Below are 12,685 nucleotides of genomic sequence, written 5' to 3'. Positions count from 1 at the left end.
AGGCCAGTTAAACGTTCTTGGGACGACTCCCGACTGGGTGCTTTGAAAGGGCATTCCTTGCATGCCTCCACAAGGGGGCTCAAATTCCCCAATCTGTTAAGAGCAAAGTAAGGTAATGAGCATAAACTGTTTTCATTGACTAATGCTGATACCCGATTACCTCCAGCCCTGTTCAATCAGGAAATAAATACAACTTCCCTAACAAAATTAAGTTGGCCAAAATATCTCAAATTGATGCAACAAAATGTCACAATGAAAATATATTAAAAACAACGATGAGAAATGAGGTCTATCAGTCTGGAAAGGATTCACAAGAGTTTTGAGGTCAAGAGTCAAAACAGCTAATTGATGGCTTTATCTGCTGATCTGTTTCCTTTTTTACTTTTTTGGGTCAGCTGTGTCAAATCCTGACATGGTAATTGAGTTATATTCAGACAGTGTTAGGTGTTGAATAATTTGCTAATGGTAGGTGTCAAAGTAAAATGTGAAAAGGTTGTTTTCTCAAGTTTATTCATGACACTGTTGAATAGTTACATTGAGAGCGAAGAAACATTACAATTGTTCAAGTCACACCTGTAAGTAAAACAAAGCAATCTACTTCTGATGAGTTGGGAAAAAAAACAAAAACATTTATGGTATTTTAGCAATGGTCATAGCACATAACGCTATTTGTAGGCTGACAAAACTTTATAATACAAAGTACCTTGAAGCAATTTAACAAAAATGTAAATTAATAACGTGGAAAAAAGGCACACAAAAAAGCAATAAACATGTTTTTTTTATGGTCATCTTTAGATTGGTATCAAACTGCCATGTTCCAAATGCATTCTCAGACAACTCCACAAAGTATATACACAAATATTGAAGTGGAATAAAGTGAAAAATGTAAGGGTTACATATTATTTTATTGTGTGTCATGTGTCTGCTCCAGTTGGCAGGGAGAATTCACCAAAGTCATTTCTGCTCATCGTCTTCAATAGCAGCGGCCACCTCTGCTCCCTCTTCATCAACTTCATCGTGGACCACGTATCCATCTTCGTCGTATTCATCATCACCCAGTTCAAACCCTTCTTCGCCCTCTGCCACCTCGTCCTCGTCGTCCTGATGGTCCTCCAGCAATTTGTCGTCACCTTCCATGACTGCCTCCTCCTTCTCCCCCTCCTGCTCCATGCGTACTTCCTTGTCTGCTTCTACCCATGTTGCCTCCTCGGGCGCCGCCGCCTCCTCGGGCAACGCCTCCTCCTCGGGCGCCGCCTCCTCCTCGTGCGCCGCCTCCTCCTCGGGCGCCGCCTCCTCCTCGGGCGCCGCCTCCTCCTCCTCAGGCGCCGCCTCCTCCTCTTCGGGCTCCTTAACAGCGACAGACTCCTTCTGTCCCTCTGTTGCGTCCACTACCATGGAGTCAGATGCATCCTGGCCCCCCTGGTTACCAGTAAATGGATTTTCTCCCTGTAAAAAGCAACAAGGCCGTTAGTGCACATGTCCGTTCCAACACTGGAAATGCAACCAGGCTAATTTGCATAACCGCTGTAGCTTTTCCGCCCATGACTTGGTAGCTAGGCTGGGTGAAAATTTTCTAAGTTGATGCAAAAAAGATCCAGATCGCTTCTATTCGCGAATGTCGTCATCCAATAGGAGAGGAGCAGGCAGACTCTTGTAGTGTTATTTTTGGCTGACTTATTTACACGTAACGGTATGACTTGAACAAGCCAGGCTTTTGCCGACCCATGCGTTTTTCTCTGCTGGCCACCTCCCCTTCCCAACAATAAGCAAAGTCCGGGCTTTCTTTTGCAACGATGAACGATGCATCTTGTCGAGGTGCACCAACAAGTGGCAAAGTATGATTTTACCTTCCTGGTATGCTGCTACATCTGCTCTTCCAAATATGGGCAGGCTAACAACCGGTCATTTAGTGTTGCTGCGCAACTTTCACACTGAGCAAGTGCAGTGTGAAAAAGGGTTTTATGTGTTGGTTAAGTGAAATGTAAGTGAAATGCTGACTCCACAAGTAAAAATAAAATTTGATATTTATAGCTACTCACTTTGTGTATGTGGTTAAATTAGCCAGCAAATTTACACATGGTAATATACTTTAAAAAATGCCAAACTGCTCAAAGTATCAATTAGTTAATTTAAGTGGAATCATTTTATATTTGTTAAGGAATGTCATTCCCATAATGGGGTATTTTTGGAATTTATCTTCTATTATGAGCTGAAAAACTCACACCGATGTAACAGAAGCTTGACTTTTGCGCCTCCATGTGGAATCTTGGTGCTGATAGGCAATTCATTTATAATGGTTAGCCCCCCTTTAAAGCCTAGTCTTGAGACTGGCATGACACTACCTACCTTGAGATAGCTCTCCAGCTTCTTTCCAATGACTTTGTGGTTGAGGATGCTGCGTGCAACGGACAGGCTGGATCTTTTAGATTGCTCCATCATTCCCTTGAATCAGACAAAAGGTCCATCAGACAAACAATTCACATGCATTTCTAAAACATAAAATACAAGTGGGGTCACCAAAGTGCTGTACAAAAATTAAAATATATATATATATGAAACCAATGCCACTGAATGCACCGTTAACATTATATATATTATATATTCCACTACCACAAGCCTCTCCTGTGTTTTTAGTGTCACCAGGAGAAATTTATTTTACTTTATATATTTAACTTTTATATATAAATTATATATTAAATATGTATATATTTTATATATATTTTTTATATTTAAATTGATTTTAATGTAATTTATTTTCTGCCGACATAAGCAATGTGTATAAATGATAAGTGAAGTAAGATAGAGCAATAATATTATTGGATTAGAGGCTTTTTTTTTTAATGTACTCTAAAATAAATTGTGAGACAGTGCAAAAATGACAGCACAAGTTTCAATGTCATTTGACGATGTCCTTCAGCATGGCACGTGTATTTCCAACACACCCTGCATCAATATACCTTGCGATTGTAGTTATGGTCGGGGGATTTGATGTGTTTTTGAATCACGTGGAGCTCCATGGGCATGAAAATGTCACATGCGCTGCAGTGTGCAGCTTCCACTTTCTTCAAGAAGTGCTCCATGCCAAGATCTGCAACAGAGTATGCAATACCCCCCCCCCCACAGTCACCAATTGTTTTGACTTTTCTTCTTTCTAGCCAGGTCATCAGACTAGAGCAGCGTTTCTCAACCCTGGTTCTCGGGGCACACTTTCCAGCCTGTTTTCCATGTCTCTCTATTCCAACACAGCTGATTCCAATGACAGCTCATCAGCAAGCTCTGGAGAAGCCTGGTAATGATCCTCAGCTGCGTTGGTATAGGGAGACATATAGTGTGCCCTGAAGAGGTTATAATTTATTCCTCTTTTGCGTGTTCCAAAAATATGAAGACAGATTTTTATTGTAAGAAAAAACACCTTTGCAAAGCAAATTAAAACAGATCTCCGGACATATTGACACCCTGAACGTCACGTAGGTGGTGGAATTTTCAACATGGTTAATATATGAAATAAAGAATTAAAATGTTAATAATGTCTAACAGCCCCGAGGACCAGGGTTGAGAAACACTGGACTAGAGGGTGACACAGGAGTGGATTTTCACTCCCATGCCACCCCATTCCCACAGAAAAAAAGAAAGAAAAAAAAAACCTCAATGAAAACGACTCTTGTTCCATACTGCCCCCCCCCCCTTTTTTAATATACTTTTTTTTTTTTAGGTCAGCTACACTAATAAAAAACTACAACAAAAAGACTGAGCTCCTCCATTAACCTTTTATCCTGTCCCATCCCAAACCCTGTGATTAAAGGTAAAGTTGACTCCCATCCTACGGGAATCCCATGGAACTCCCGAAAAAAAATGCCAGCCTCTACATCAGACCATGAGTTGCCGTCGCTTACCCTTAGTGAGGTCCTGGTCTCTGTACATCTGGCAGATGGCAGCACTGTGGTGTTCCATCTGCCTGACGATTTGATCCGTTTTCTTGAACTTGTTCTGCAAGTACTCCTGGGAATAAACATTTGACAGTCAACAAAAGTGATTAGTACACTGCATATTTGTTCTATTGTGGCCGGGGGGGTGTTCATACTCTTAAGATGAGTTCCAGCATACTCAATCACTAACTAACCAACTATTATAGAGTTGGCGAGTAATCACCTGTAGGAAATCTGTAGTCGGCTTGGACAGTTGACCCGCGAGAAACTTGAAGTGGTCCTTGTGGAAGCGACTCTCCAAATGTTGTTCCATGTCGTCCTTGTACAATGATTTGAACTTGCACACAGAGCAAGCAAACATCACCCTGGAGGGTGGAAATGGGAAAAATCTGTGTTTACGTCTGCCGTGAGGTTGCGCGGTCGCATGAAGAACCGCTTCCTGCTCACCTCTCCTGAAATCCCCTCTTCTTTTTCGCTTTTGACTTGGTTGGGGCTCGGGGAGGAGGCTGTTTGCTCTGTGCCGCCGCCGTCACCGCCGCCGCCTCCTTCTCAGCGCCCTCTTCCTGTTTCACAGCAACTGAGAGGAAGATGAGAGCAGAGCTTAGCTGTGCTGAGATACAGCCACAAATATTTCGGTATAGCATTATCGTATGCTGTCAAACTGGCAAAATTGACTGCCAGAACAATTTGTCTGAATTTTCACATTTTTAAAACCGTGGAACGGGAATTGCCTAATAGGACAAAAATAATTATAATATTCTCAGAATAATAACTACTCTATATATTTATAACTGACTTCCCCAGCATCGTCTTCCTAAATCAATTACGAGGGACAGGGACGGCCAAATTGGGAGTAAAAAACTAAACCCGTCTCTCGGCGACCGCTCTACCAACAAAAATGAACTCTGCGAGAACAACATTCTCACGCAAGAATTAGTGCGCACAGGCAGGGCTTTTAAGGCGGACGATTTAGATTCGCCAAATTGGCCCTTCGCCCGCATGACTAACATGGGAAATATTCGCATTTGCACACCCGGTTTCAATTCACCTCTGGGAGGCAGTTCTGCATTATCATTGTTAAAAAGGCATTGATTTCATGGGTACCTAATGTCGTGACCCCAGTTCCGTACACGGTGTTGTGATGAAAAAGTGATGATAAAGCAATGGCAATGAGAAGACTGTGCTCACCTGAACTTCCTTCAGTTGTCTCCTGGGGGGGGGGGAAATACACAAATGTTACTCATCATTTGTAACAGATGGTACAGTTGAGCCCTATGGCAGACACGGTTCAACTCAAGTAACCCAATTCCTATGTTCCTCCCATGTGGTCCAGTTCTGATACTCACCGTAGCAGCAGCAGTAGTAGCAGTCGTAGTAGTTGCCTCACTGTTGCCACCAGTCTTTTCTTCTTTCACTGCAGAAAAAATGATCCGACATGTCGTCAATAAAGAGCTTACAGCAGCTTCAATTGAAAATTCTAACTAAAACATGCGGCGGGGCTGCAACTTACCATCAGGAGCGCCAGTATCTGAGCTTTCAGTCCTGTTCATTTTAGACTCTGGCTCATCTCCAGGAGTGAGCATTTGCTTTCTCTTCTTCTGAACATCATTTTGTGGTCTTGCCTGCTGAAGTTCATCCAAAACAAACTTGATATAGAGTCAAAAAATACTTTTGCTTTAAATTTCATTTGACTGGTGGTAAAAACAAGTGCCCACATTCATGACAAAAACAAAACAACACCATTCAGTGCCAAACAAGTACACCCTTTTTAAATCCATTTCATCAATGGACACAAAAACAATTTGTTAAAATTTGATTACTCACCTGACACCGGCAGTTGAATTTCAGTTATATAAAATTTACCTTTTTAGACTTTGACTAGCGTGCACTCCTTTTTAGTACATTAACCCATTAAGGCCTAAAGCGCCTGGCAAAACATGCCTCTAAAACTTAAGGGTGACTTTTGAGTCACCACCCCCCCCGAAAACCTGAAGTTTTCCTGGAAATTCAACAATATTAAAAATAATTGATATCTCAGCTCCTGAAGCAGATAGAGCTTACACATGTAGTGTTCACACAAACCTAAGTTTATTATTATTATAAACAATAATATATTCTATGTAGCACTACAAGTCTAAACATGGTTCTCTGATTTAATATTTTGTTGTGGAATATGAATCAAGCAGCAAAATCCACATGTTGTTATCCATCTCAGGAGGCGGCAATTTTGCCACTTGCTGTCGACTGAAAATGACATCACAGTTGCTCAGGTAACAACCAATCACGTCTCGCCTGTTTTAAAAGGTTGGTTATGTGACACTCGCGAGCTGAGCCGCGATTGGTTGTTACTTGGGCCCTGAGCAACTACGATGTCTTTTTTAGTTGCCAGGAAGTGGCAAAATGGCCACCCCGAGATGATAAAAACGTGGATTTTGCCATCAAATTAATATTCCACTAACGCAATGCTAAACAGAATGCTGTGTTTAGACGAGTGTGGGCACATAACAGTTCCCATTTACTTGTCACACAAACCTTGCATTTTTTAGAACGTGTTAATTTTTTATGTTCACTGTACATTACAAGCAACACCGCTAAATCAATCAATAATGCCATTGGAAAATTTAAAGGGGCCAGTATGTGATTGTTGTTGTTTTGCCTCCTTATTAGCTAGTAGATGCAGCAACTTTTTGCATTACAAACATCATGAAACCCTAAACAAAACAGCACATCTAACCAAGAAAACAACTGGTGCAGTGAGAAGCACAAGTTGCTTTTAATTTACACAAGAGCAGCGGAGTTCCCATGAGGAACTTGGCATTACATTGAACATAATTAATAAAAGGGTGGGCGGAATGTGTGTGTGGGGAGGCGAGGGGCAGCTGATTTTAATGTCGGCATAGAGTGGGCATTACATGAAAGGCTGGATTGCCAGTTGGTCTACAGTAGATAAAGGTGGGAATCAGAACTGGCTCTTGGCCAGTATCTGAGTAGGGCTTCCTAATTTGGCAGGAGGTACTTACTTTGTTGAGGGGTCTCTTGCGGCCTCGCTGGCGGCCGGCCCGTGGGCCCCCTCCAAAATGCCTCCCGGGAAAGTCGTGGGGCCCTTGGGAGGCACCCTGGTGGAAACCTCCACTCTCTGAGTACATGCGGTTGGACAGGAGGGATGGGAGCTTGCCTCGACCACCCCCTGGGGAGAGACCGCTTCCCCGGCCACCTCCGCCAAATGGCATGGGGTCTGACCTGTAGCCCCCAAACCCTCCGCCAGATCCTCGGCCCCCAGCACCTCCGCCCCTTCTGGGGGAACGACGGCCTGCTCCGGCCCAGCCTCCCCCACCAGAGCCACTGGTGAAGGACTCCCTCATATTTTGTCGCATTTTAGCGACTCCATAGGAAGAGGAGAGGCTGTTGAAGCCGCCTCCCCCTCCTTGCCCCATGCCCCCCCCGAAGCCCGAGCCTCCTCGCTGGCCCAACAGCATGTTGTCACCACGGCCATCATCACAACCATAGCTACTGCCACCGGATCTGTAGAGATCTCGGGAGGAGGAGGAGAGCGAGTCGAAAGAATCGAACTGGCCAAACCTGCGGGATGGAGGGAGAGGTTTGATAGAGAAGAGCAGAGAGCAAGGCAGGAGGCAGGGAGGGGCGTCAGGTTCGGATTTCTCCACCTGACATTCATATGCCTCCAGTGTCGCCATTTTCTCGTCAGATCACAAGACGGACATCCACCAAAACTATGGTCTGCTTGCAATATCTTATAATAAAACATAAGAAATCAGCTCTGACCCTTACAATTACAAGAACTCTGCCAACTACATTTTCAGTCAGAGGTCAACCAGTGTAGTCAGCAGAAGTGGAGGAAATTCAAATTTACTTCCTCATGGTAGGATGAGCAGACCAACAGAGCCAATGGTGCTTTTGAGAGTAACTGATTACAGTTTTAAGTTTTAGAGTGTTTTCTTATCGGTTGTAGGCACAGCAGACCGCCTTGAGCAAATCACTGTGCTGTAAGGCCAGCGGCTTTACACTCATCTTTTGTGTGAAACCTAAAACCAGAGCGCAAGGTTAGGTCACATGGATGAGGAAGAGAAATGCTTGTGAATAAAGTAGACACAGTGACGACAGCAGACAGCGTTCAAGGAGTGAAGAACGAGTAAACAAGTATCCCGATACCAGCAATAAAATGGCCGTCTGTGACTTGGAAGAATGTGAACTAACAAAATGGATGGGAAGTGAAGAGCAACAGAATATATCAAGAATGCTTCAAACTTGATACTTTCATGTCAAACAAACTGATGCCCACGTTTTTTCTTTTCAGATAGGATGTGTAAAAACAACAGCACATGTAAACACATACAGTGCCTTGCAAAAGTATTAGCCCACCGTGAACTTTTTGACATTTTGCTTAATTTCAGGCTTCAATCATAAAGATTTTTTTGGGGTGAAGATTCAAGACCAAATGGGATGCAATCGTTGAGTTGAACGAAATTTATACCATATTTTAAACTGTTTTATTACATACGGGTGGCCTCTATTTATTGGATCATTCGGGAAACATTAAGAATTTCAGTTGGCTGCACTGAGAAAGTGGGGTGAATAATTTCACACAATTCTACTCATTAGTTATTTGTGCAAAAAAAAGTTTAAAATATTATATGGATTCGTTCAACTTCACATTTTTTTTTATATCCTTATGTTTGAAGTCTGAAATGTGGCAAAAGATAAAAAACTTCAAGGGGTGCTAATACTTTTGCAAGTCACTGTACCATCAAAGAAGAGCGTAAGATGAAGAGATAATTGAGCATTTTATTACCACTAACATGGCCCACAGGACAAACGTGTATGAAGACTTGCGCAACAACAATAAAACAATATACGAATACCAAACGCCTTACCTGTCACCTCGGCTCTTCATGCCCCCTTCCAACTGAGTGAGCATGTCCAAGCGCTGATTAATCTTGGCAATGACTTCATCCGCATGTGTTATCTTTTGCTGGAGCATGGATGACCCAGAGGGGCCTCTTTTGGAGTTGCCACCTCCGTAGCCCCCGTAACCAGACATGGAATTCTTATAATTCCCACCAAATAGATCAAAGTTCCCAGAACCTAATGCAGATTACAATATTATATAGACAACATCTTAACTTCCAACTATTCACTCATATACTGTCATTAAAGTACTCATACTCGTGTTTGACCATTGAGGTGGCAATTGGGCTACATTTATACATTTAGTTATGCTCACTTTTATGGTCACAATTATGGTCACAGGTAACACCATACAATACATATGTGGTTGCTTTTTTTCTAGCTCAGATGTATATACATTTCTCATATATATTTATTTTACATAGAAGAAGAAAAAAAAGGTACAGTATTTGAACCCATGACGCGTGCTATACAGCGCTCTATCAATTACTCATTCGCGCAGAATTTGTATTTGTAGTTCACGCGCAAATCACAGCAAAATAGCTCTAGATAGTTTATTGTTGGTCACGGCAAAATAATCACTTTGCTCAGGATTTCAATCTCAGTGCTTACCTCTGTTGCCAGACCCTCCACCCCCTCCTCCACCCCAATTGGAAAAACCTGTAAGGTACATAAACAGCGTCAAATTAAGACAAAATAGTAACATGTATGGCACATTTAGGAATAAGCATTGCAAACTGAGATTATGATGTTCTTGAGAGAAACTAAGTACGAGCTACATAATAGCATTTCGACGTTGTTTCCACTTCCCTTAACGTGCTGTGCAGCTAATCGACGGCGATCTTTGAAGACATTTTGTTTGAACGTCCATTTTAATCGATCTAAAATGTCCCGTGTTGCATTCATTGAATAATTTATTTTACGAAACCTGCAAGTCGTTAACATGGCAACGTGCTAAAAGCCACTCACAAACCGACGGCTACGCTAAGAATGAGTTAGCTTAACATTAGCTTGTGATGACGAAGAAATTAACGATGGCTTCGCTATTGGAACATAAATGGAAATGAAACGTTATTTAGATTTGCCATTTCATAAAAAAGGAGACTTTAATTTGTTGAAATATTAAAATAAACTAAGTCGGCAGGGCTTCAACTACAAGGCGATTGTTCCCAATGGGCTAAACTAGCGGCTAACGATAATCTAAAAAGAAATATATAAGCGACGAATCTAACACACAGCAAGCGGCTATGTTGTTAGCTAGGTATGCCACGACAATAGATGCATGTTTACCTGAGCCATAGTTTCTCCCTTCCATCGTATTTTATGGATTATAAACGCAAGTAGGCCGAGAAGCGCTTGTTCGTCCTCTACGCATTCAACGCGCAACAACGCAGTCAAAGACGCCAGCAACGTTACACGATCATAATGACGTCACTTTGTTAAAAGGCCGCAGGGGGCGTGGCCTACATGGCTTTCTTTTTGCACTCTTGGGCTTTACACAAATGTCGATACGTTAATCAGAGACCTAATTTTTGCATGTTTGAAAATGAAGTCAAACAATAAAATAAAATAATTGGACACTGCACAAGCAAGAAAGCAAGTAAAATTTTATATTTATGTGAGCTTTATAATATATTGTTGTAGCCGGGACAAGTTTATTTTCCCGCGTATTTGTCTCCCCCTGGCTGTGGTACTGTTTTGTATTTTTTTTTGTTCAATAAAACATTTAGAAGAAAAAAAAAAGAAGAGAGTTGGTGGGCTATGAAATTAAGCCTTTAGAGGGCAGCAGAGTTTTATTACAGCTATTCTGGTACTGTAGAACCACAGTTCTGTCTCTCAAGGAAGGAAGTGTGTTTTTCTTTTTCTTTGGCCTTCAGTAGTTTTGTATTTGCAGCAATTTTCAATGAGCATATTGAGCACATTGCGCCCAGAAATATGTAAAAATTTATATACTTTGTTAATTAATTTCATTTCATTACAGCTGTATGGAAATATGAACAGTCGTTCTGCACAACACTTATTGAGACTTTTTGGGGTTTTTTTGTACTCATATATTCTCATATCAGGGATGGGCAGCTGGCAGCCGTATGTATACCCCAAGTAGCTTTTAATTGTGCCTGCTACATATATGAAAACAACTAAAACAAAATAATTTTGAGGGGGAAAAAAAAACAAAAACAACAACAACACCCAGGCATCCACCTGAGGGACTTCAGAGCATCGCTCCATCGTTGGAAAAATTCAATGAGCGGCAAAACCCTTTTTTTCCCAGGCAATACACCAGATGGATGTCAACCACAAAAATCTTCCATTCAATTTATTTATTATACTCATAATCTCACAAGGGTAAATCGAACCCAACCCAGTCCCTGCTGTATATTTTCTGTTGCACATGCACCACAAAGAGAACCACATCAGACACATGCAGGCATGCAAGGAGAGATGTTAGAGTGAAAGAAAAACCCAGTGTGGCGCCTCTTGAGCTAAGGGCGTGGGGATGATGCCTTGCTCAAGGGCACTTACGCCCAATTCACACTGACTGCGGAACGGACACGGTGTGTTTTCCGTACGGCCGCCGCAAAAAATAGAAAGCATTTGAGTCGGTGCGTATTCGGTGCGGAAGGGATGCGGAGCTGCTCAAGGTTTCCGCAAGCGTTCTATTTTTTACGGACGCCGTATGCGGATTTTAATGAAGCTGAAGAAATTACACGAGCCGTACAGGAAGTTGAGCGTCGGCATCAAGGTAGATCCGGTAAACAGTGTTTCCTTGTTTTCCGCTGGGGTTAGATCCCAAAAAACGCAATAGATGAAATCTGCGAAGTAGTTAGCTTTATGTTTTACATTATAAACATTTCAAGGCTCTAAAACCCCTCACCACACAGTTATACACTTTTCTCATCGAGACATTTACATTTTCTCACATTTCTCTCTTGTTTAACCCCTGGGCGTTATTTGACCATTTTTTGGCTTTTTGTTGGTTGTGACCAAGCCATTTCAAAATAAAATAACACCCAGGGGTTAAACATTGTCAATGTTCAAACCTTCATAAATGTTATAAAATTTTACACCACAGTAAAAAAAAAACATGCAAAAGTGTACTAATAGCAAGGCCGCGAAAAGTGAACCGCATTATAGCGAGAAAACACTGTATTTCAAAATAAAACCGTTTGCAAACTCATTTTTGGGGGGAGGGAAGATAGCTAACTACATAGCATGACGAGTCGGACATTTAAAACAAAAAACGAGCTCAGACTAAATTAAACATGACAAGATAACACTATTTAAACACAAAACGTACTTACCCATGGTAGAAGTCCCAGAAATAATGTCCAAAAGCATATCAATGTGACAACAGGCACGTGTGGCTATTGTTTACCAATAGGACTCTATGTACATGGTTAAGTCAACTATCCAGCGTGAACCCCCGTGACCTTGTGGTCTGTCGGGTGCAGATTTCCGGACAGGTCACGCAACGCACGCATTGTGAATTGCAGTCCGTGCGGATGCCGTACAAAAAAAACGGACCACGTCGGTTCTGGAGTCAGTGTGAATTGGGCGTTAGACACTACAGTAGCCAGGAAGCCGACTACCATAACAACTAGTTAGAATTTTTACATTTTGTCCACAATGGGGCTTGACCCAGCTGAAGTTCTTACAGATGCGGGGTTGATAGGGAAGGGGGGTGCGTGTGTTAAATAAACACACATAGCAAAAAGAAAATAATGAAATGGTCCTCATTTAAGTTATTTTTCTAAAAACAGCCATTATTTCAAAACAAGTTTAAACTTATGTGAACAACAGTAAACATAACGATTTAAAATATTTGGGGTTAA

The 12,685-nt window shown here is 41.9% G+C and overlaps 1 protein-coding gene across 3 annotated transcripts; it reads right to left on the bottom strand.

Moving 5' to 3' along the window:
* Positions 1–493: 493 nt before the first annotated feature.
* On the bottom strand, positions 494–10,256 carry akap8l (A kinase (PRKA) anchor protein 8-like). Of its 3 annotated transcripts, none has more exons than XM_077570792.1 (13): positions 10,143–10,256; positions 9,465–9,512; positions 8,819–9,029; positions 6,947–7,505; positions 5,437–5,551; positions 5,273–5,340; positions 5,115–5,136; positions 4,374–4,503; positions 4,150–4,291; positions 3,894–3,999; positions 2,958–3,088; positions 2,347–2,442; positions 494–1,446 (listed from the first exon to the last, which is right to left on the bottom strand). In XM_077570792.1, exons 1-13 carry the CDS (start codon positions 10,165–10,167, stop codon positions 955–957), a joined length of 2,145 nt encoding a protein of 714 aa, XP_077426918.1. In that variant the 5' UTR covers positions 10,168–10,256; the 3' UTR covers positions 494–954. The 3 variants fall into 3 exon arrangements, with proteins under 3 accessions (XP_077426918.1, XP_077426921.1, XP_077426919.1); XM_077570795.1 differs by having other exon boundaries at positions 5,273–5,334; XM_077570793.1 differs by having other exon boundaries at positions 5,437–5,548.
* Positions 10,257–12,685: the final 2,429 nt, after the last annotated feature.

The sequence above is a fragment of the Vanacampus margaritifer genome, chromosome 7, assembly GCF_051991255.1.
Source record: "Vanacampus margaritifer isolate UIUO_Vmar chromosome 7, RoL_Vmar_1.0, whole genome shotgun sequence".
NCBI classification, from domain to species: Eukaryota; Metazoa; Chordata; class Actinopteri; order Syngnathiformes; family Syngnathidae; genus Vanacampus; species Vanacampus margaritifer.
Note: the sequence above shows the minus strand (reverse complement) of the source record. Positions and strands in the feature narration are given on the sequence as shown.